The sequence below is a fragment of the Pinus tabuliformis genome, chromosome 3_2, assembly GCF_031772625.1.
Source record: "Pinus tabuliformis cultivar Carrire ecotype Pingquan chromosome 3_2, CPIR1, whole genome shotgun sequence".
NCBI lineage: Eukaryota > Viridiplantae > Streptophyta > Pinopsida > Pinales > Pinaceae > Pinus > Pinus tabuliformis.
In genome coordinates, this window is record NC_142302.1 from 380078262 (window position 1) to 380104490 (window position 26229).

Here is a 26229-nt window from a genome sequence, read left to right on the forward strand (position 1 = left end):
CTGCTTATATACCTAGGCAGGTGTCATTTCATGACCAAACATGTCTTTGAATGACTATTTAACATAATCATTATTTTTATTTATTATTATTTACATTATTTATATTTATTTTATTTGTTATGAATTATATTCATAACACTATCCAACAACCCACTATGTTGAATGGAGTTGGTACCTGATATATATTAATATGCATGAACAACAAATTATATTTTGCATCTATTACTCTCATTTTCTATGTTAATTATATAGGGAAAGTAAATCTTTTCCCCACATCTAATTCTATACCTTAATATAATTTTGTAGTGATATAAAATTTAGTCCCTCCCCCTCAACACAGGGAAAACCCCAGCAGTAATAATGATGGCAATGATGATGATAATAATTTTGTGTACCATTATTCCATATAGTAAAAGTGTCATACATCTCATGTTTAAGGTTTATACTTACCTATATAAATAACCTCATTTTTCACTCCATACAGAATGATTTCTTGAAGTAGTTGAGAAACAACCAAAGAAGAACATAAGCAAAAAGAAAGAAATTGTAGTATTGGATTTTGTGTTCCACATCTAGCCAAAATGATCTTTCTAAGTAAAGGTTGGATGGAAAAAATAAAATATATTATATCAGTAATTCTTACTTGTATCTGTTGTTTTGTTGTTAGGGTTGTGGCTTTCTAGACAAAGATCAATGTGCTCAACTCTTTGAAGAGTTGAATAAATATCGGTAATGTAACCAAAATTTGGTTCCATCTTATTCTCATCTCATTTTACAATGCGCTTGTTTTGTGTAAATGTCTGTTTACATTATTATTTATCTGAAGATAAAGGACATCTTGCAAGAAATAAATTAATGATGACTCTGAAATATGTTTAGAGCATTTAACAATAATCTAAGAAAGTCTCTCATCAACTTAATTTGTACGAGATGTTTATCTTTCCTTTTGTTTTACCTCATGATTTATTTTTGAAACTGAGGTTAAGAGTTTGAGCATAGCTATAAAATAATATCAAGAATCATCATTAATAAATAAATGTGATGTTTATTATTTTGTAATTCAGAGCTAGAAATGTAGAAACAATTATGTTTTGGAATATAAAAATCTGAAAGTATTACAAGGATAATTATTGTACTTCATAGGTATATGATACATGTACATTGCAGAAGCAAAGAATTTGATGAGGTGACCTTCTCGAATCCATTGTCTTTGTAATATTTTATTACTCAAAAACTGCATATTTATTGTACAAAATTATGACAAAGTTGAAGACTAAAGACAAAAGGGATTCTCTACCTTATTAAACTACACAAAATAAAATATATTGTCATACATAGTTTTTCTCCCTCAAGGAACACTAAAAATGCGAGTAGTTTTTCTCCTTCGAGGAGCACTAAAAATGTGAAAAATATAGCCAAATTAGACAAAAATGTATTTAGTGATCATCATTTTGTGCTTATTTAGAGAATATTTCCCACAATTTCTACTAAAGATGGCAAAAGTGCTCAAAGAGAGTTTCATAGTCAACCAATTCTATGTTAATTTTCTTTTTCTCCCTCGAGGAGCACTAAAAATCACTTACTGCTAAACCCTAAAATTACTACTAAATTAGACAAAAATGTATTTAGTGATCATCATTTTGTGCTTGTTGCCGCAAAATTTAGCAGGTCTTGGAGAGGGGCACCCTACAAGGTTAATGCTAGACCAAGTGATAACAATGGGGTAATAATCCACTATCGCCACAGCCAAAACCCCTTGCTCTTTATGTATTTTCATCGATGGAAGGAGTCCCAGTATGCGAGAAGGTCACCTAATGGGTATTCTAAAGTTAGAGTACAAGGTGACACAATGAGGGCTTCTATAAGAAAATCACAATTTAGGTTCAAGGATCCAATAGGAGGCAATTCACTTTCTTTATAGAGACCTAGAAAATGAGGCACAAGACCTAGGGCTTGATTGGTAAGTTGAGTGTTGGGATGGCCAAAGGTCAAGGCAAGGAGAAGGGGTTTCCAATAATGTATGTGAACAAGATCAAGGCACATGAAAGCCTCAAACAAGCCCCTAAGTTGAAGTAAAACTAGACTAGGGTTTACCCTAGGACAAACAACTAGGGCAAAGGAATTTATGGACGAGATCAAACTGGATGCTTGTTACCACACAAACTAGTAGGGGTCCTAGGAGGGGATCCTATAAAGCGACTACTAGGTCAAGTGGCAACAATGGAGCAAAATCCCACTGTCACCTCAACTAAAGCTCCCTGCTCTTTGTAATGTTCCTAAATAGGAAATTAAGTGATAAACAAAGCAAACAAACAGTCCAACAATCAGAGAAACGAAATACACATCAAGCACCCATGAAAACGCTGGAAATAGAGAACTGCTAAGCCATTTTATTAATTCTTCAAGGGAAAATACAATGATAAAATAGAATGGTGCACTTGGGCTTGTCTCTAAGGACAAGCGTGACAAAACCCAGGTGAGCAAATGCTGATCTGAAGGCTACCCAACTGTTGCACCAAAACTGATCTGCGCTGCCTAGAAACTGCACTGTCTGTTGGAATCGAAGGGTTGGAATCACTGCTTCCCGTGCTCAGAAAATTATAAGATTTCAGCTCCTTGCTCCTTAGCCAAAACCCACCAAAACCTAGGAAGGGTTTGGCCTGGTTCAGACTTCTGAAATTCAACCCCCAAGGAGCCCAACCTCAGTTGCAACTGCAAAACTCGGCCTACTGGAATGAAGCTGGAAAACCTCCCAAAAACTGCACCAAATCACTGAGCTGAACTCTCCTATGAATCTTCTTCCTTCCCAACTGTGATTTCGGGCTGTAGCTCTTTCCATCAAGACCCATGTGTTGCCTGGATTGGCCCTCTGCGTTGTCCTCCAAGGTTGGAATTTGAACTCCCTGTTTGCTGCACTACCTTGCAAGTCAAGGTGGGTAGTCCCTGACGTAAATGGATGAGAAAGCCTGTGAAACACTGGCTCTAGGAGATTTTAATGATGAATAACTTGATGAATTTAAAACAAGCCTCGGTGAATTACGATAGATGGACAAGATAAGACACGATTACAAGATATAAATAACTACAGACCAGTGCCTTTTATATTCGAATTAACCATAGACCAAATGAAACAAGTTATCCAGAGAAGACTTATTTATGTGGCAAAGCGACAATCATGAACAATTAATGTAAACGCCCAAAACTATAACATGCAAGATATTCCAGATTAAAAATGATTTTCATTAACTGCCCAGATCTAGATTCAATTAACCTTTTCGAACAACGAATATATTTAAAACATTTATCGCATCTTGACCATAGAGAAATATGCTTTTAATAACACTAAGGAACTTCAAATTCAAATCTTAATTATTGCTTAGGCGATAACTAAAGAAGTAAAACAAAATCAACAGGTTAAAAAAATCGAAATTTTTAATGGGCCACAGGCCACATTAAAATTTTTAATGTTTAAGCGAAAACCCCTTAATTTATTTCATTTTTAATTCTCAAGTCACAAATTTAAAATTTTTGGAATTTTTTAATGTTTAGGATTTTTAGGTTTTTTGAAACTTTGTAAATGTTTTAGATTTTTTGAATTTTTTATTTTTAGACTTTTAAATATATTAGATTTTTTTAAGATATTAAGAATTTTAAATTTGAAAAGTTTTTTAGATTTTTAGGACTTTTTTAATGTTTTTACAATTTTTATATTTTGAAAATTTTAAATTTTTAAAAGATTTTTAAATGTTTAGGATTTTAAAAGTCTTTAAATTTTTAGATTTTTATGATTTTTTAAACCCCAAAATCAAAAATGAAAAAATGTTTGCACTACCTTGCTCCAAAAATCCTCCTAAATGTTGACCCTGTTGTCGCACAGAGTGTCTAGGCACCGCGACAACGCTCAGAGTAAGGGTTGTCCCTCTTGATCCTTACTGATTCCGTTTAGACTCTCTCCTAGGCAAGTCAAGCGGGGTAGTCCCTGACGTAAATGGATGAGAAAGCTTGTGAAACACTGGCTCTAGGAGATTTTAATGATGAATAACTTGATGAATTTAAAACAAGCCTCGGTGAATTACGATAGATGGACAAGATAAGACACGATTACAAGATATAAATAACTATAGACCAGTGCCTTTTATATTCGAATTAACCATAGACCAAATGAAACAAGTTATCCAGAGAAGACTTATTTATGTGGCAAAGCGACAATCATGAACAATTAATGTAAACGCCCAAAACTATAACATGCAAGATATTCCAGATTAAAAATGATTTTCATTAACTGCCCAGATCTAGATTCAATTAACCTTTTCGAACAGCGAATATATTTAAAACATTTATCGCATCTTGACCATAGAGAAATATGCTTTTAATAACACTAAGGAACTTCAAATTCAAATCTTAATTATTGCTTAGGCGATAACTAAAGAAGTAAAACAAAATCAACAGGTTAAAAAAATTGAAATTTTTAATGGGCCACAGGCCACATTAAAATTTTTAATGTTTAAGCGAAAACCCCTTAATTTATTTCATTTTTAATTCTCAAGTCACAAATTTAAAATTTTTGGAATTTTTTAATGTCTAGGATTTTTAGGTTTTTTGAAACTTTGTAAATGTTTTAGATTTTTTGAATTTTTTATTTTTAGACTTTTAAATATATTAGATTTTTTTAAGATATTAAGAATTTTAAATTTGAAAAGTTTTTTAGATTTTTAGGACTTTTTTAATGTTTTTAGAATTTTTATATTTTGAAAATTTTAAATTTTTTAAAGATTTTTAAATGTTTAGGATTTTAAAAGTCTTTAAATTTTTAGATTTCTATGATTTTTTAAACCCCAAAATCAAAAATGAAAAAGTGTCAAATGAAATCAAATTTAAAATGAAAACCAAAACAAAGTCGAAACTAAAAATATTATACAAACTCTAGACTAAGCATACATTAAAAAAGAAGGTCGAAAAATAAAACTAACCCTAATCTAATATACAAAGTGAAATATAAACAAATCGAAATAAAAAAGGATCGAAAACTTTTTCTGCTTTGTATGTGCAGGTTTGATGGCGGGAGGGAAGAGCAACTCGACGGAGGGGAGGAAAAAATGCGAGGATGGAATGCAGATGCAGGTTAGGGAGCAACGTGAATGTGCATGGAGGATGGAGCTAGGGACACAGACAGGTTCGATGGCAGCTTGATGGCGTTGAGGGAAAGGGATCTGAACGAGGTGGACTGTTCGCGGAGCTCGAAGAAGGCAGCGGATGAGGGTTCTATGGGAGAGCCGCAGGGATGGCAGCGGGGAAATGCAATGAGAAGGACGCGGATTATGGAGGAGACTTTGACCCTCTGGCAACATGGAGAAGTCAAGTTGGCAGACTGCACGGGAGGAGGAATAGTTCGATGTAGCAGCGAGGGTTTATGGGAGCAATACGCAGGTTTTGAAGGAGTGAGCTGCGAAAGGAAAACTGTAAAAATGCGTGGAGGGAAAAGCTGACAGAATGAGGGGTATGGCAACGTGAAATAGGGAAGGAGCAGTAAGGGAAGAAGACGTGGAGGGGATTTGAGAGCAGTTGAAAAGAGAGGGTTTTCTATAAAAAAAAATAAAAAATTTACAGCAAACCCAGAAACCCCAAACAACAAATAGATGGCCAGAAACCCTTATAAATTTTTCAGATAATTTTTTTTTTAAAACCCAAACACAGACAAGAAAAATAATTTCGAAATTTTCTAGAAAATGATAGTAAAAACGAATTCGAAATTTTCTGCTCAGGACACCCCAGGCAGCAGAGAAACTGTAGCCCAAGAACTGAAGATAAATTTACCAGATTAAGATTCTATACATCTGCTTAAGATTTACCGGTAAAACCCTTAAAAATTTTCAGATCTGAATATTTATTTTGAACCCTGGACTGCAAAATGTCTGAATAATATCTCTGGAAAATGATTGTTGATGAAACCCAGAGATCCAGATCTTACCCTCTAGGGCCTAGATCTGGACTCTGCACAGTTTTTTGCTTCAGATCTGCAGCTGCAGGACAACAAGAAACACCCAAACAATATATACAATGACCCAAAAAACTAAAACCTAGAAAACCCAAGTTAGAAAACTGAAAATAATTATAGATCTATGTACATAAATGGCAGATCTATCAGATCTAAGGAGTGTGAGTCGAACTCCGCTCCCAGATTTGATAATTTGAGGCTCTCAACAGCTAGATCTATCGATTTAACACAGAAAAATTAATTTTTTTGAATTTTAGAGGAGTTACTGAGCTCAAAACCCTTCATGCATCACCCATAAAAAATATCTTATGATAAGCCTGGGATCAAATTAAGTTGGGCTCTTCAGAAAACACGGATTGGGAGTTGGCTGGTTCAACCGAGAACTTCCCTGAACGCTCGATGATCTAAAAAAATCAAGACTTTCCTGCAAAACTCAATTCAACCATCAACATAGAGCGAGAAAATGATAATAAAATTCAGATAAATAGAGATACCTGCTATTATATTCAAAACTTAAATTATCATTCAAACCCCAACGACTGAGCAAGATACCTGTACTCAAATCACTCTTCAAAAAGCTATCATCAATGGCTAAAAAGAAATCTATGCATGAAAATGACACATCTTACAGTATTTCCACAAAGAGTAACACCAGCAGAAATTAACCCCAAAGTCTTTCTTTATTGCTCATAAAAAGATTACAAGAGAGCTTTTCGCTTAGTACACGATCCAGAGATCGGATCAACTGATTGACAAATGACCTCCTATTTAAAGATAAATCCTCCAATGGCTAGTTCGAGTGATCCTCGTCAAAGCAATCTCGACCGTTGATGAGGATTAAAATTTCTTTTAATCTCATTCGTCGAAATTTTAAATTATTGAGGAAATTCGAAATTTTCAATTAAATGCATTTTAATTAATTCAAAAATTAAAATTTTGAATTAATTTCCTCAAAATTTTGACTTTGACTTAACCCCAGGGACCAAAGGCTTAAAATTTAGCAAAATAATTAATTTACCTTAGTCCCTGGACCTCTTAAACTTTAATTTTTAAGGACCAACGAATTTTTCTTTTGGAGAATTTTTTTCTTTTTGTAAGCTTTGGTAGGACTCTCTGATTTTCATGTCCATTACATACCCCACTACGGGGGAAGGGTAGCCCAAGATTTGAACCCAAGACTTCCGGTTCTGTGAGACTTCATTTCCACAGCCACTTCCGCTTGAGCTACCCCATGTAGACTGCTTTTGGAGAATTTAAATATACCTAGGACCTAGAATTAATCAAATTTCTGGCTTAGGATTGTAATTACTTTTGGCCAGAAAATTTAATTATTTAACCTATGAGGGGATAAATTATTTTTCTAACCCTCAAGACACTTTACATCATGATTTTTACATTTTTTACATTTCAAGGGGGAAAACCCATTTGTGATAGACCCTCACAGAGTACCCAGTTCTGCGACACAAAATATAATCTAGTAGATCAAACAATTTGTAATAAAATAATCTAACCAAATAGTTAGGATTATTCCCAAATCACTCTTACATGGACTTGATCTAGAACACTAGGACTCCCCTAAGATCTAGTGATAAAATCCATTCCGACTTTGGGGTAAGGCTGAAGGAAAACTCTGCCGACCATCCGAGAATGGATCGGTGAGACAAAAAACCTCTCGGAATGTAGATCGTCACCAGAAAAGTAGATTTACCTAAGTGATTACATACACAACATGGATCTGCTGAGATTATTTACGTTATACACATGCAGATTGGGTTTACATTATAAGATGACGATCAAGCTGATGATGATAGTTGGATGGCATGAACACATCGATCAGGCACTATCCCTTTTGCGAAAAAAAGGGGGTGTACTGTTATGGGTTGTTGACATGTAGTGGTCAACATACCCAATGATGTCCTTCAAATTCCTTGGTTTCCCCGGCTAATGGTTGGCCCAATGAAGCTCCTCCCTCTATTGCGTGTTCTCTACCTGCTGGCCAGAAATACACACTTCCTGGTGATGGCTAAATGGATGTGTTGTGAATCCTTCCCGAAGCTCCTCAAGATGCTATGGAACTGCCTTCCTAGGGTGGCTCTTATAGTCCCCCGAAGGTAAGGTTGAATCTCCCGCTTGAGAGATTCGTGGCTAAACAACTAGTTGACTCAGCTAAGCAGCTCGAGCAAACAATCAAGTAAATTTCGATATGCAAGAGTGAATGAATGACCAACTAAGAGGCTCCTCCTCCTTATGACTTCATGGGCCTTCCTTTCCCTCATGTGATCCCCTCCAACAACTATACGAATTCTCTCCCAGCAATTCGAATTGCCTAGTATGCATTCCCACATGGGTGGCCCCCACCTTCCACTAGCAAACTAATCTTGGCCGTATTTTCTCCTAAGTCCCTAAGTTGAAATTGCTAGGGTCCTTTTCTGTGGAAAAATTGTGCAAAATTGTGTAGAAACAAAGCCTGTTACAAATGATTTTGGGAAGGGACATGACAATCCTCCCCTCCCAAATGTTGCTTGCCCTCAAGCAACTTTAGAGCTGGGTGCTCCAAAATGTGCTCACCCTCCCAGGTGGCATCCTCATCCGACAAGTTCTTCCAGTGTACCAAGAACTCCCTGATGGTCCTGCTCCTCAACTTCCTCTCCCTCCTCTCCAAAATGGCCTCAGGCTCCAAAACCAAGTGGCCCTCATCATCCAATGGGGGTAACTCTACTGCTGCTGTCACCTGTTGTCCCAACACCTTTTTAAGGCATGAGACATGGAATATATTGTGAATCCTGCTCCCCGGAGGCAGCTCTAGCTCGTAGGCCACCTCCCCAACTCACCTACCCACCTTGTATGGCCCATAAAACGGGGTTGTAGCTTCTCGACCACCTTTTGCTTCAACGTGGATTGCCTGTACAACTGTATCCGAAGGTACACCAAATCTCCTCCTCGAAATGTGTCTCGGTCCGATGTCGATCTGCGTACACCTTCTGCTGGTCCTGCACGGTCATTAAGTTATCCTTGAGAGCCTTGAGGATGTCTTGGCTCTCTTGGATCTAAGCTTTGGCCTTTGGGGCCCGACTGTCTCCAAAAACAACATTAGCGAAAGATAATGCTTCATAACAATACAAGGCACGGAAAGGAGTCATACCGATGGACATGTGGTGGGTGGTGTTGTAGCAATACTCGCCCAAATGTAGCCACCGGATCCAAGCCCTCTGCTACCCAGTCACGTAGTTCCTCAGGTACCCCTCCAGCCACTGATTAACTCGCTCGGTTTGGCCATCTGTCTGGGGGTGGTAACTCGTGCTAGGGGTGAGCTCGGTACCAACCAACCTGAAAAGCTCCTACTAGAAGCCTCCCATGAACCTGCTATCCTTGTCACTCATGATGTTCTTAGGAAGCCCGTGTAACCGGAAGATCTCCCTAAAGAACAACTCTGCAACTTGTGAAGCCGAATATCTGGTAGGGATGGCGAAAAAGTGGGCATACTTGGTCAACCGGTCGACCACTACATAAATGCAGTCCTTGCCCTGTACTATGGGGAGCCCCATGATGAAATCCATGGAGATACTTTCCCATTTCCCCTCGGGGATGGGAAGCGGCTATAATAATCCTACAGGATGAATCAGCTCCCCTTTGTTCCTCTAACATGCCTTACAGTCCTATATGTGCTTCAGTACGTCCCCCTTGAGGCCTTTCCATGTGAAGTGCTCCCTGACTGCCATGTATGCTTTCTTGAACCCTTGGTGCCCTGACAATGGCGAGTCATGTGCTGCGTGGAGCACTCTCTCCCTCAACTACGAGTTGGGCACCATAAATATGCGCCTCTTGTAGTAGATGACCTCACCCATCACCTGGTAGCGCTCATCTGCGTGCATACCCTCCAGAATCTCGCATGCCCTCTTGTCCTTGGAATACGCCAACAATAACTAGGCCTTCCAATCATGGCAGATGTTCATGAGTGATAGGCCTGCGGGTCTCCGGGATAGAGCATTAGCCACCACATTGTGCTTTCCCCGCACATACTCTATGTCAAAGTCATAGGCCTGCACCTTGCTGACCCATCTCTGCTATCTGTCGTTGAGGCCTTGCTGCCCCATGAAGTGATGAAGACTGTTGTGATCAGTCTTCACCCGAAACTTGTTACCCACCAAATACTGTCGGAACTTGGCCAATGCATGCATGATGGCCAACATCTCCTTGTCATATATAGAATATGACTGCTCATGGGGTAAGAGCTTCCGACTCTCGAAAGCAATGGGGTGCCCATCCTGAGATAGTATTGCTCCGACTCCCTCCCCGGATGCATCACACTCCACGGTGAAGGGTTGGGAGAAGTCCGGAAGTGTTAAAACTGGACAACTACTCATCATCTCCTTGAGGCGATGAAAAGCTTCCGATGCCCCATCTGTCCATGCGAAAGCCCCTCTCTTGGTCAAATCTGTCAGGGGAGCTCCCAACTACGAAAATCCCTTGATGAATTTCCGGTAATATGTGTAGATACCCAAGAAGCCCTAAACGCTGTCACATCTTTGGCTACTGGCCAATCACAGATAGCTTGCATCTTCTCCTCATGGACCTTCACCCCATTTGCACCAATGATATGCCCCAAGTAGAGCATCTCTGTCAGGCCAAACTCACACTTGGACAACTTGGCATAGAACTGCTGCTCCTCCAAAATACGCAACACCTCCTCCAAAATACATAGCACCTCCTCCAAAATATGCAGTACCTCCTCCAAGTGCTAGAGATGCTCCTCCCAAGTCCTGCTGTAAATCAAGATATTGTCGAAGAAAACCAACACAAATCTCCTCAACTGCCTCCGGAACACATGGTTCATACATGACTGAAAAGTAGCTGCAGCGTTGGTCAACCCAAATGGCATGACCAAGAACTCCATAATGGCACCGAAAAGCTGTCTTGGGGATGTCTTGATCCCTCACCCTGATCTGGTGGTACCTCGAACATAGATCTATCTTAGAGAAGTACTTGGCTCCTCTAAGCTCATCCATCAACTCATCGATGTAGGGGATGGGGTACCGGTTCTTCAGTGTCTTCCTGTTGAGGGCCCGATAGTCAATGCACATGCGCAAGGTTCCATCCTTCTTCTTCACCAACACTACTAAAGAAGCAAAAGGACTGGAACTTGGCCTGATATGGCCCAATGCCAACAACTCTTTGATGGCCCTCTCAATCTCATCCTTATAGGCCTTAGGATGCCTATAAGGGGTAGTGATCACCGCCTGCACACTCGGCTCCAGCTCAATGGTGTGCTCGAATCCCCTATCTGGTGGCTGCCCTGGTGGAATATCCCCAAACACCACTGTACCTGTCCAACAAGGCTTGTATGTCTGGAGGTGGTGGTTGGGCTTGTCCTCCAACCTCTGAAACCCTCAGCTCCACTGCCCATGCTATGTCCCCATGTCGCAGATCTGCCTCCATCCTATGCGCTGAGACTGTCTGGGGTGGATATGAATGCATGCCTCTAAGGACCACCGATTTGCCATCCGGCCCGATGAACTCCATCTCTAGTTTCTTCCAATCAGTAGTGACTCGCCCAAGGGAGTATAGCCACTGGACACCCATCACCACATTGGTGTCTGGCACATCGACCACAAAGAAATGGTCCGTCATAGAGTAGTTCCCCATAACTACTGTCAAAGTGGGCACATATCGAGTGCAATTCATGGTATGGTCACCTGGTATGTAATGTTCCAAACTAAGGAAAATAGTGCTATGCAAAGCAAATAATAAAAACAACACCATAAAATTGAAACATTCAACGCACACCCATAAAAAGTCCAGGAATATCCAACAACTGAGCCATTTTATTATAATCTAGGAGAAAAGTACAATAATGTGGAAGTGGTGCACTTGGGCTTGCCTCAATGGCAAGCGTGATCAAACCCAGGTGGTAATATGTCAAGCCCAGATGGCACAATAACTGCTGCAATGATGCCTTGTGCTGCCCCTGTGAAACTCTGTTGTTTGCTGCAAGGACGCTGATGGAAACCCCACCTTTGGCGCTCAGAAAATTACGAAAAATTAACCCTAACCTCTCCACAAAATACCTAGAATAACCCACGAAGGAATTGGCCAAATGTTGAACTCAAAATTTTGGCCAAAATTCCCCTTAGCTCCTTTAGCTGTTGGTTGAGTTGGGACCTCTGTTTGTCCCTTTAGATCTGCCCAGAAAATTCTATCAAATTAGGAGTGTGATCCTTGCCCAAAACCCAGAAAAACCTAGAAAGGGTTTCCATTGGTTCCAACCTTCTAAAATTGACCCTTCACAGCTTGGCCCTCCTCCAATTTCGAATTATGTTGCTGTGGCTGATCTTGTCAATCGCTGCTCTCCCAACTCCAATAATCCTCCTCAAATGGCCCTCCAAGTGATCTCCTACTTCTCCCGGCCAGCTCCAACTCTACAATTCATTCCTCCGACTCCCACGTGAGCCCAATGATGGCTTTTTGTGCAGGCCCAGGTGACTGTAAATCGAACTGCTCCAATGCAGCAACCTCCTGCTCCAAAACTCCCCTGGAAGGTTGATCCTCCACTGTAGCTTCAATGCTCAATGTCCCCCGGTAGTGGCTGCCCGGATGAATCTACAAGCAACACCTGCGTGTTCCCCTTTTGCGTCCTCTAGAAACACACATTGGCTGAGACAAATGCTGAATGATATGACTATGAAACTCCATTGACTCTCCTCCAAGGTAGTATGAATTGCCTTCCTAGGGTGGCACTCTAAGTCCACCAAAGCAACGGTTGAGGCTCCGCTCAGAGACACTCGTGTGCTAAACAACAGAGTAACCCGGCTAAGCAACTCGAGCAATTAAGGTTGAGCTCAATATGTCAAAAGATAACACGCTGAAATGAGGAGAGTTGCCTTCCTTATATAGATTTCGTGGAGCACTTTTCCCTCCATTTTCCCTCTATCGTGGGTCCCTCACTTAACCATTGATTTCCCCTCCATGCAAATCGAACTAGGGAATGCGTATTCTCCTAGTGTGATTGGCCCCCACATACAAATTAACCATGTCGAAATAACTTCTACTAAGTCTAGCCTCCTAATAAAATCAAATGGGCCCCATCACCTCCAATATCGGCCCTAAAATGTAGAAATTAATCTTGTTCCAAAATAATTTAGGAAGGGACATTACAGTCCTTCCCCTCCCAAATGTTGCTTGTCCCAAGCAAGTTCAATGCTGGATGCTCAAGTATGCGCTCGCCCTCCCAAGTAGCATCTTGATCCGGCAAGCTCCTCCAATGCACCAAAAATCTCTTGCCCTCAAGCAATGCCGGAGCAAGCATCCTCTTTAACTGTTGCTCCCCACTGTCACTGCAAAATGTGCCAGGGTCCTAGATGTGCCTCTGGATCGTGGCTAACCTCTACACTGTCCTGATATGAAAGAATTCTTCAATACTAGGATCCCAGGCAACCTTGTCCAACATGAAGCTCCCCTCGCTCCACTCACTATCTTGCCCGATGAAAGTACTAGAAGTCCCTTGCTCCATCAGTGACTCGCTAAAGGCCAATGGAAGATCTGTATGATCTCCCCCTGCAGTAGTCGGCGCATCCCTAAAGGTTATTGAGCTGTGAAGAGTTGTGATGCCCCAGTGCCCTGCTAGTCCCAGAGTGGTGTTGAAATTTCTAAGTCTAACACGTTAGAAATTATTCCTGCATTATCTGGTTTATTTCACCCACCTGTTCATTCCTTAAGTTATTTAACCATATAAATACTGAAAATAAACACAAATGCAGTCTCAACTCATCTATAGATGATCAACTGAAATAATAGACAAACACATAAGGGACATCGTTATTTTTGGACAATCGTCCCTGGAAAAACCCAACTTGGGAAAACCGATGCAACAGTTCTGAGGGTTTTATTATTAACCAGTGTTCTTGAGTACAACTAGGTTGCCAAACTGACTCACCCAACAGAGATATCTATCTGGCAGTAATACCTCTCTTCGGAAGCAGATATTCAACAAGTCTGCTCCACGAAAATCCTTCCAATGCTTCTCTAAGGCTCTGCGTCAGCCCTCCTGGCCTCTGCATAGCTCTGGAACCCCCTGTGTTAGCGCTCTACTGTTCTGCGCTGGCTCTCTAGCCTTCTGCGTCACCCATGCAGGCCCTGCTAGCCTCTGTGCAGTGTCTCTGGCCCTCTGCGTGGCTCCTGCTGGCTTTGCATTGCCTCCTTAATCACTATGTTGGCCCTCCGGCACTATCTCTGCCTCTCTGTTATGCACTCACTGCCCCTTGCTGCAACTTAGATCACTTGTTCGAATTTTCTCAGCAAACCCTGCTCCAAAAAATCAAATTCACGGATCCATCTTGGTGTATCTCCAACTGACCCAACCTCCTCTTATACTTTTCCTGTTGAGTCTTCAATGATAGAGATTAAGTCTCTAATCAACGACTAAGATTAGGTTTGGCTTGATCCATCTCATTTAGAACATTTTCACCTAGTTTTATATTAATACCCATTAATATTTTAATTTTCCTAAGTTTAGACTTAGGAACCCTGTTGAACCCTGTCGCCTACACCTACTTACAAGTCAGTGAGAAAAGCCTTCAACCCCACAAGGTGTGGTTGGTGGCAGGGAACTCAGAGAAGGGGCTGTCACACTAATCTCGACTCTCTCCGTTTGTGCTATCTCCTAGGTTAGCTAAGGGGGGTGGTCCCTAATGAAAAGTTAAATTAAAAGATGTGAGTTTCTAGGAGAGTGTTATAGTGAAAATTGATTACTTTTAAGGATTTATGGGCAAATATGAAGTGAGCAACCTGAAATAACAATGCCAATCTAATATGATTAAAAACCATAAAACCAGTGCCTTATAAGGAATTTGTTCTACAATTTAAAAATATATTTGCTTAAAGTAAAATGCAATGCTCTCAAAAGAGAAAACAAAGTAACTCTGAAATGTAAATAAGAATTGTTAGCACAAGATATGTAAGATACAAAATGCTTTTGAGATAATCAACTTTATAAATCAAAACATGTGAAACATATCTTGCCAAAACCCAAAAATTAGTAATTAACTTGGAAATGTAAAAGAAAAGAAGTGCTAAACCAAGACATCAATATGCCATTAGACTTTAAACATGAAAAGAAAACACTTGTTTGAAATGATTACAATACTTGCTTTTGGAATAGACTTTGCATATGAAAACTCAAACCATCAAGAGACAAGTAAAGTAAATGTAATGGAAAGTGCTCTTGGTTAATTTTATTAATTAGCTCTACAACAAGATTACAATTTAACTCTTCAATCCTCAGACCTCACCCTTGCCCAATGATATGGATCTCACAGTGAGGAGTCAATAGAGGAGTAGAGGATCCCTAAGATGTCTACTTCAACCAACTTATGTTGGAGGTAAAATTTTAATGAGGCTTGGGGCCTTCCTACACTAAAATGCCTAGATGAAATGCAAATTGTGTTAATTCCCCAAATTAAAATAATGATACATGCAAATGCTTCAAAGAGATTGATTTGCAATGCTTGAAAATGAAATAGTGTTCAACATAAGTTGCAATTATAACTTCAATTGGAGGAATAAAATTAGCTTACAAGTGTTGCATGTGTTTCATCAATGAATTAAAATGATACAAGTAATTTGCTTGAAAGTAAAATTTGTTTCAAATAAACAATGACAATAAATTGCTCCAATATTAAAGATAACAATGTAGTGTAAAATTGAAGCATGTATTCAAGTGCTCATGAAACAATTTACCAAGGTAAATGGAAATGAATCAAAGTTTGTTAAGAATATAAAATGCTTGCATGTAAATGATGAATTGCCGAAAGTAAAGTGTAAGCTTGTAGCTCCAAGCAACAATGAGAAATAAAATGCAAAGCTCAAATGAAATTGTAACAAACTTTAACTTAATGAAATGTGATAGTGAAGTTGTGTTAATTCCCAATTAAAGCATGCATGTAAATGAATGAAGTATGAAAGCTTAAACCATGCAAATGTTAATCCACCCAAGAGAAGTCTCCCTCTAAATGGGGGGATAGGATACCATGGGAGAAATCCCAAGCTCCCACAAGCAAGTTAGATTTTTTATTAATATTAAAATGAGAAGAGGGCCCTTCAAAGTTCTCAACTATACTTCAAGGAGAGTCCTTACAATAATTGCTTGAAACTTGGACACTAGACCTCTTTTTTTGAGAAAGTAGTGACAAGATCTCACAAAACTTATGCAAGGGAAACAAGGTGTGAGTTTCCTCCAAATGCCCACGGCTTAAAGAGGAAAATGGGCAGCCCTCTAGTGAACTCGACTTGGCCAAAATAAGCCTCAAAAGGGCTCATGACATCCTTGGAAATCGAACCCCCAACACTTGCCAAAGGTCCTGCAAACACTTGTTAGATGTTGCGGGAAGTTGCTCTTCAAAATCTGCCACACAAGAGTTAGCAAACAATCCAAACAATGGCTGCAAAATAAGTTAAGTATTAATGGAAAAATCAACAAGATAAAATGTATATGTACAATTATAATTTACAAAAGGCTAAGCTAAAGAGTGAGAGTAAACTCTCGTCTTTGCTTAGCCATCTTCAAGCTCTTAGATAGCAAATGAAAGAAATGAAGTACAATGTTTTTTTAAAAGAGATTTAAATTTAGAAGTTTTCGGCTTGTGTACAAGCTATGTGCCGAAATCCCTGCAAAACCGCTTTGTAAGGTAAGATTATGAAGGTTCAAAGAACAAATGAGAGCTCCTTTAAGAATGTATCAAGAGTGGGTTGGTTTCTCTAAAAACTCCCCTTACGCTTGATTTTGTAATCCCAACAAGATATTCTTTCTACAAAACTTCAATCAAGAATTAGTTGCATATAGATTTAGCAATAAACAATGATAAGAAACTCTAGAGATTTATTTAAAACCAACTAGAGCATTCTATACCTAGAGCATACTTCTAAATCAAATGTCAATGCAAGATAGCTCTACATTAACAAATCTATAAGAGCATATGGAAGCAAATTAGATCAAAGCATGAGTAAAAGGAATTATACCAATGCTCAACAATTCATCACACTCGAAAAGGAGCAACACCTCATAAATGAAACCCCAAAGTCTTTATTGATATTTCTAAAAGTGTACAAGGCAGCAGCGCTTCCGCAAGCACAATAGCTAGTAACAATATTATCAATGTGAGAGCCCATGGCTCTATTATATAGAGAGTTGGGAGCAAATCCCAATGAAGAATGACAATGACAAATGGCATTGGAGCCAATCCCAATGTAGAAGTGATTAAACAAGTGGCATGAGGTGACAATCCCAAAGAGAAATTCGAATTTGTTGAATGGAGCTCCAATGCCAAGTGTAAAAATCGAATTCTGGCAAGTGGACATCATTTTCTTCTTCCCTTATGTGCCAAATTCGAATTTTATGGTGGAATGACAAGTGTATATGGGTGGTAACCCATGTGGGGACAATTTCTCACAAAAATCTCCACCAAATATTCTCCCAAATCCTCCCAAATGTGCATTAACTTCACAAATTCGAATTTCCAAGCAGCTTTTTCATTTAATGCCAGAAATTCGATTTTATTTGAGCACATATTATTTCCTTGATTTTAGGAGTCTACATCACCTTGGGACTTCACTTTAACTCCCCCATAATTTTCCACCTCATTTGGCATGTGTGGATATTTATTTTTCTCTATTTATTTAATTTCTAGCTTAATTAATTGCCAGATTTCCCACTAAACTTAAGAAAAGTGAGTTTTGAGGGTACAAAACACATTATTAACCCCTCAAAGTGTGTTATAGTAGAAAGTTGAGGGTGAGAGGTGTAATTTTGATTTCTCATACCCCATACAACTTTTCTAGACTACACTTATTACAATTTAAATACAATTTTATTTGCAAATTTTGACCTGTGGGAAATCTAAAAACTTAAAAATTGACTACCTAGACCTAACCAAATTCCAAGAAATTTTTTGTGTGATATAGTATGGTAATATACATCGACTCTAGACACTAAGATGTGTGAGGGGCTCAACCTTCAAACCGTCACTCTGGCTTTGGGGTAAAACGTGAGTGAAAAAACCTAAAAAATTATCCGCCTCTAAAAGAGAAGGGATAATTAACTAGATAAAAAAACACTCCAAGGTGTACTCATTTGCTGATCGAGTCCCAACATCCTAGCTCTGTTACAGACTCAAAACTCATCATTACTAGTATCACTTATGTAATATCCCTTATCAGGAATATTCCTCAAACACAAGCAAAACTCCTACCAGAGATGGACTGGGAGGGCATTTACCAGATATGTCGCCTCTGAAAAGAGGACGGGATCCGGAGGCTACCTGACCCTTTCCACACTCTGTCTAAGAGTATACGAGAAACACTCAAGTGGTATAATAGCTGAGAATGCTCAAAGAGATACAAATAACAATGATGCAACATATAACAATATAACCATAAGCAGATACTCAAGAAATGTAGAGAGAATGCTAAACCATTTTATTATATTGAGTAATAGAGTGAGTACAAGAGGTGATCAGGAAGATGGCACCTCGACTTGCACCAGGCAAGTGAAGAAATACACTCAGAATAGCAAAGGAATGGCCCCTCTCTGAACTGCGTCCAAGCTGCTGGAGAATTGTCGTGCTGCTGCTACTGCTAGAAATCAAATGAGGATTTGGGGCTGCTCCCCTCCTCAGAAAAGGTTGAAACTTTGGAATCAGACTCTACTCAAGAAACCCAAAAAAGCCCAGAAAGCTTTTCTGAAATGGCTGACCCCCGAAAATCACCCCCTTGGGGTTCTGCGCAATCCCTCAATGCTCTGCGCTGCCACTGAATGAAACCCTCTAGAAATCTGCCTGAAACCCCTGCCAAAACTCTCCAATATGCAAGAGCTGATCCCCTGCTCTACCTCTCAGCACAAATCCTCCTGCAAACCCTCAACCCAGACTCCTGCCAGAAAGAACTGCGTCCTCCTCTCAGTGTTGCGCAGTCCTCCAAAACGCTGATGAAACTACTGCTGAAATGCTGATGAAACTACTGCTGGAATGCCAATGGAAATACCTTGCCCGAGCAGGCACTCGAAGTCCCCCGGGGCTAAGGGTGAGATCTCCAAACGGAGACACTCAATGCACTAAACAGTGCTGCAGACTAGCTAAATAGCCAGCGTGCTCTTAGTCGAAATGACTATCACAAATGCTCATAACAGGAATGATCAAAATGAGGGGGCTCCCCTTTCTTTTATAGCCTTTGTCTCTCTCAATCCCAAGGCTCACCTCCTCCTGCGTGATTCCCCTCTTGCCACGTGTTTCTTCCCTCCTGTGCATTCCCTTCATGTGTCTGCGTGGGCTCCATTTCTGCGTCCCCCTTTGGCCCCCTTGGCTCCCCTTTAAGTCACAATGTTGTGCTACTAGGAGGTGACTTCTATTCTAAAAGTGAGTCCCTTCCTCACTTTTTTATTTACAAATAACTATAGAAGGCAAAAATTGAACAAAAATCGAATATTCCAATTAGCCATGGCTAATTAGGAATATTACAGTCTCTTCTGGCAAAATGTTGCTTGTCCTCAAGCAACTGAAGTGATGGATGCTGTAAGATCTTCTCACTCTCCCAAGTGGCATCCTCATCCGACAAATTCTTCCACCTCACCAAGATTTCTCGGTCCGTCCTGCTCCGCAACTGCCTCTACCTGGTATCAATGATAGCCTCCGGTTGCAATACCAAATGCCCCTCATCATCCATGGGTGGTAGCTCACTGTCACTGTCACCTGCTGCCCCAATGCCTTCTTCAGGCATGATACATGAAAAATGTTATGAATCTTGCTGCCTTGGGGCAACTCCAACTCATATGCAACCTGTCCAATCCTGCATATTACCTTGTATGGCCCATAAAACGGGGCTTGAGCTTCTCAACACCCTTCTGCTTTAGTGACGACTGTTGGTATGGTTGTAATCGTAGGTAGACCATGTCCCCTACCTCGAATTGCCTCTCCACTCAATCCCTGTTGGCATACAGCGTCTGCTGGTTCTGCGCTGTAGCCATGTTATCCTTGAGAGCTCGGAGGATATCCTGACTCTCTTGGATCCAAATCTTGGCTCTAGGAGCCCTGCTATCACCAAACATCACATCAACAAAAGATAAAGGATGATACCCATATAAGGCATAGAATGGTGACATACTAATGGACATGTGATGTGAAGTATTGTAGCAGTACTCCCCCAGATGCAGCCACTTCAGCCATGCTTGTTGTTGCCCACTGACATAGTTACGCAAGTAGCCCTCCAGCCACTTGTTAACTATCTCTGTCTGCCCATCTGTCTGTGGGTGATAACTGGTACTCGGTGTCAACTCCGTCCCCACCAACCGGAAAAGCTCCTGCCAAAACCCACCCATGAAACGGCTGTCCCTATCACTGACGATGGTCTTAGGAAGACCATGTAGCCTGAAGATCTCCCTGAAGAACAGCTCGGCCACCTGTGTTGCTGTATAGTGTGCGGATATGGCAAAAAAATGTGCATACTTCATCAGTCGATCAACGACGACAAAGATACAATCCTTGCCCTGTACCATGGGGAACCCTGTGATGAAGTCCATCAAAATACTCTTCCATTTCCCCTCCGGAATGGGAAGAGGCTGCAATAAACCCGCGGGATGGCTCATCTCTCCCTTGTTCCTCTGGCAAACATCGCACTCCCGGATGTGCTGGAGTATGTCCTCCTTGAGGCCCTTCCATGAGAACCTCTCTCTAATGGCCCTGTAGGTTTTGGTAAACCCCTGATGTCCTGCCAAAGGTGAATCATGTGATGCCTGGAGTATCTTCTTCTTGAGTTGAGACCCCTCAGTCAAGAAGATCCGGTCCCTGTAATAGATGATCTCATCGACCACCCTGTACCTGTCATCTGCCACCTGCCCATCCAGAACCTCACATGCAAACCTGTCCTTGGAGTACTCTACTAAGAGTCAAGCCCTCTAGTTTGTATCCAAGCTCATAAGAGACAACATGGCTGGTCTACATGAAAGGGCATCTGCTACCACGTTGTTCTTACCTTTGACATACTCAATGTTAAAGTCATATGCTTGGATCTTACTAATCCACTTCTGCTGCCTCTCCTGTAGTTGCTTTTCCTCCAAAAAGAACTTAAGGCTATTGTGATCAGTCCTCACTGTGAATCTGTTACCCACCAAATACTGTTGGTACTTAGCCAATGCATGCATGATGGCCAACATCTCCTTGTCGTATATAGAATACAACCTCTCATGTGGAAGGAGCTTCCGGCTCTCAAAGGCTATAGGGTGACCTCCCTGCATCAATACTGTGTCGATCCCCTCTCCCGACGCATCACACTCCAAAACAAATGGCTGCGTAAAATCTAGCAACGCAAGCACTGGGCAGCTGCGCATGACCTCCTTGAGCCTGTCAAAGGTTCGCTGCGCTGTATCCGACCAACTAAATGCCCCCTTCCTCGTTAAATCTGTCAGGGGTGCAACAAGCTGTGAGAAACCTTTGACGAACTTCCCGTAGTAAGTACAAATGCCAATGAATCTTCAAAGTTCCGTCACGTTTCTTGGCTCCGGCCATTCTCGAATGGCCCTGATCTTTTCCTTGTGGACTCTCACTCCGTCCACCCCTATGATGTGTCCCAGATACAACATCTCCGTCAACCCAAACTCACACTTGGAGAGTTTGGCATAGAACTGCTGCTCCTGTAAGATACGCAATATTGTCTCAATGTGCTGGAGATGCTCCTCCCAAGTCCTGCTGTAAATGAGAATATCATCGAAGAATACCAACACAAACTTCCTCAAGTGACTACAGAAGATGTGGTTCATGCAGGACTAAAATGTAGCTGGGGCGTTGGTTAGCCCAAAAGGCATCACCAAGAACTCAAAGTGCCCATAGTGACACCTGAAGGCGGTCTTGGGAATGTCCTGCTCCCTCATGCGAATCTGATGGTACCCAGATCTCAAATCAATCTTTGAGAAGAAACGTGCCCCTCTCAACTCGTCCATCAACTCATTGATTTTGGGTATGGGGTACCTGTTCTTCAGGGTTTTCTTGTTTAGGGCCCTGTAGTCAATGCACATCCTCAATGTACCGTTCTTCTTCTTCACCAACACCACAGAAGAAGCAAAAGGACTCGTGCTTGGTCGGATGTGCCCAAGAGCCAGCAACTCCTGGATAGCCCACTCAATCTCATCCCGATAGGCCTTGGGGTGCCCATAGGGGGTGGTAATCACGGCCTCTATGCCCTGTTCAAGCTCGATGGTGTGCTCAAACCCCCGATTCGGTGGCTGTCCTGGTGGAATCTCCCCAAATACTATGGCATACCGATCAAGGATAGATTGTATCTCTGGATGTACTGTCTGCCCTGTAGTCCCTGCCTCTGATGCACGCAGCTCCACTGCCCACTCTTTGTCTCCCTTCCAGAAGACTGCCTCCATCCGATGAGCTGAAACAGTCTGAGGCACATATGTGTGCTGTACCCGTATCTTCTCATCATCCCACTCCATCTCTAGGGTCTTCCAATCCGTCGTGACCTTCCCTAGAGTGATAAGCCACTGAACACCCAGTATCATGTTGGTGTCCGGAATATCGACCACGAAAAAGTGGTCAGTCAATGTGTAGGTGCCCATCGTCACTGAAAGCTCTGGAACATAATGAGCACACGTCATGGTCTGATCTCCTGGGACCAAGACTGAAAACCCATCGAAGCTCTCTGTATGTATACCTCTCTGCTCAACCATTTGTGCATCGATGAAGTTGAGGGTAGCCCCACTGTCAACCAAAACTGATACTCACTAACCACGTACTGTCCCTCGTACGCGTAGAGTCAGATACTTGGGAACTCCTCGCAATGCTGCAAGGGCCCCTCCGGTTGGTGGAAAAGATGCACCACCTGCTGTTGGCGGTGGAGGTGGCAAAAGTCCCTGTACGACATGGCTATCTCCTGCCTCCACATCATCCTCGTCATCCTCTTCTGCACTGCTCTCGGAGAAGATCTCAATAAAATGTGCCTTGCCAGCAGCACATCTATGTCCCGGTGCCCACGGCTCCTGACATGTGAAGCACAACTGCTTCTTCTTCAACTCCCTCCTGACATCGTCATCAATCTGTACTCGTCTTGGATTCCCCTTTGGAGGTGGAATCCTCACATCCTTCCCCTTAGACTGAAAAGTCTGTCTCTGGAGGTAAGGTGTCTGGGTCCTGGGTAAGACATCCTGTAAGTCCTGGGTCCTGCTGCTAGCGTCCTAAAGTGTGGCTGGTCTAGTGGATCGAACTAGGCCTCGAAGTGGCTCTGCTAACTCCTCAACATACATATAGACCCTCCATGCCGTGGATAGGTCTGGCACCATCACGAAGACCCTCAAGAAGTCTGCTCCCTGTCTATTTGAGCCTCGTCAACTCAACAAAATGCTGCTCTGGATCCCTCTGATCAAATCGTTCCATCAATCTCCTGGTAAACTCAACATATGTTGTCACTATGGAGTGCCCGAGTGTAACCATCCCATGAAACCACCAATTCTGGGCCTCACCATCCAAGTGCAATGTTGCCACCTTGATGGCCTCTGTCTCCGACATCTGGTTAAGCTGAAAATAAATGTCCAGCTTCTCCACCCAAGGCTTTGCTGAAGTGTTTGATGAATCATCAAACGTAGGCAAGTGGAATCTACTAGCTGCACGGTGGGTGTCACCATCATGGTAATGCCGATACCCTCTATGATGGTCGCGGGGTCTACTATCCCGCTGGAGCTGAACAAAATCTCTAAATGAGAGGGCTTCCCTGAACTCCTGTCCATAGGTCTGGTACTCTGCAAAATAATCGCCCATATGTCCTGGCTCTACCTCCTGCTGGGCTACGGCCCCCATGTCTGCTCCTAAAAAAGTGGGCATGGTAAGAGTGTGTAGGGGCATGTGAGGCCACTTGTTGCGCAGTATCACGCTGCTCTAGCAAATGGTGGGATGCACTTGATCCCTCACCAACCTGGAAAACCCATGGGTTCTCACGCTGTCTGGCCTCTGCTGCCGTGAATCTCTGCCCCATCACCTCAATCTGCCTCGACAGATTCTGTACTGATTTGAGGAGCATATCCGCAAATCTCTTCCCGTCATCATCTGCCATTGGAGCCTCCCGCTTTGCGTCCACCACAGGCTCCCTCTGTTCTGCGTCTACCACAGGCTCCTCCTGTTCTGCGTCCACCACCGGAACACAGTCTCCCTCTCCGTAAGTGTTCTCCAACCTACGCCCAGTGTCTTTGTACCTCCGACCTCTGTAACAGATATAGGGTTTTTCCCCTGGTGTCATAGATTGCTAGCTCCACAGGCTGAGCCAGATCTATGCTCTGATACCACTGTAATATCCCTTACCAGGAATATTCCTCAAACACAAGCAAAACTCCAACCAGAGATGGACTGGGAGGGCATTTACCAGATATGTCGCCTCTGAAAAGAGGACGAGATCTGGAGGCTACCTGGCCCTTTCCAGACTCTGTCTAAGAGTATATGAGAAACACACAAGTGGTATAATAGCCGAGAATGCTCAAAGAGATACAAATAACAATGATGCAACATATAACAATATAACCATAAGCAGATACTCAAGAAATGCAGAGAGAATGCTGAGCCATTTTATTATACTGAGTAATAGAATGAGTACAGGAGGTGATCAGGAAGATGGCACCTCGACTTGCACCAGGCAAGTGAAGAAATACACTCAGAATAGCAAAGGAATGGCCCCTCTCTGAACTGTGTCCAAGCTGCTGGAGAACTGCCGTGCTACTGCTACTGCTAGAAATCAAATGAGGATTTGGGGCTGCTCCCCTCCTTAGAAAAGGCTGAAACTCTGGAATCAGACTCTACTCAAGAAACCCAGAAAAGCCCAGAAAGCTTTTTTGAAATGGCCGACCCCCGAAAATCACCTCCTTGGGGTTCTGCGTAGTCCCTCAATGGCCTGCACTACCACTGAATGAAACCCTCCAGAAAATTGCCTGAAACCCATGCCAAAACTCTCCAGTATGCAAGAGCTGATCCCCTGCTCTACCTCTCAGCACAAATCCTCCTGCAAACCCTCAACCCAGACTCTTGTCAGAAAGAACTGCGTCCTCCTCTCAGTGTTGCGCAGTCCTCCAAAACGCTGATGAAACTGCTGCTGAAATGCTGATGAAACTACTACTGGAATTCCAATGGAAATACCTTGCCCGAGCAGGCACTCGAAGTCCCCCGGGGCTAAGGGTGAGATCTCCAAACGGAGACACTCAATGCACTAAATAGTGTTGCAGACTAGCTAAACAGCCAGCGTGCTCTAAGTCGAAATGACTATCACAAATGCTCATAACAGGAATGATCAAAATGAGCGACCTCCCCTTTCTTTTATATCCTTTGCCTCTCTCATTGCCAAGGCTCACCTCCTCCTGCGTGATTTCCCTCTTGCCACGTGTTTCTTCCCTCCTGCACAGTCCCTCCATGTGTCTGCGTGGGCTCCATTTCTGCGTCCCCCTTTGGCCCCCTTGGCTCCCCTTTAAGTCACAATGTTGTGCTACTAGGAGGTGACTTTTATTCTAAAAGTGAGTTATGTCCCCCTTCCTCACTTTTTTATTTACAAATAACTATAGAAGGCAAAAATTGAACAAAAACCGAATATTCCAATTAGCCATGGCTAATTAGGAATATTACAACTTATTACAATTCCCCGTAGGGTGTGGAATCTGGGTACAAGAAAGATGATGAAAAGATAGAAGTAGAGTTAAAAAACTCTGTTGACTGACAATATTTGATGGTACAAGTGTCCTTTGGATCATCCTTGGGCATGGAGTCTTCATATAATCATCAGGTGTCACTCCAGTGGTCAACAAACCCCATTAAAAATATTAATTATTTTAATATCTCTCTAACCGGGTGGAATTTCCCCAAACCATTTCTGGGTCTTGGAGATCTCATGTGCTTTAGCCTCTCCACCAGTTTTCATGGCTAGAGCACATCCGATGCTACCACAAATCAACACTCCCTCTTAGCGAGAAATGTGCTCTAGTAATGCTCCAACTCTGAACATTACATTGATCCTCCAGCACCGGTACCCGTGTTGATGTTTGCATGTTGCCCAACATCCACTGCACTGTTGCCTCTTGTACTTCTGCCCATGGCTCTGCCACTGCCACTGCTACATTTGTACTGCAGCTCTCTCTGCCTCCGTGCTGCTGGTGGTCCTTCCTCCCAACACTGCATTTGTACTACAGCCCTCTCTCATCATGATGCATCGTGATGCAACCACCT

General features: G+C 42.0%; 1 protein-coding gene across 3 annotated transcripts in view; it reads left to right on the forward strand.

Moving 5' to 3' along the window:
• Positions 1 to 26229, forward strand: part of LOC149181004 (two pore calcium channel protein 1-like) — a 534602-nt gene that overhangs the window by 166739 nt on the left and 341634 nt on the right. For all 3 annotated transcript variants that reach the window (XM_089416403.1, XM_089416401.1, XM_089416402.1), the window contains exon 10: positions 668 to 729. In XM_089416403.1, coding sequence (XP_089272529.1) covers positions 668 to 729 — 62 coding nt within the window. The remainder of the gene's footprint in view (positions 1 to 667; positions 730 to 26229) is intronic.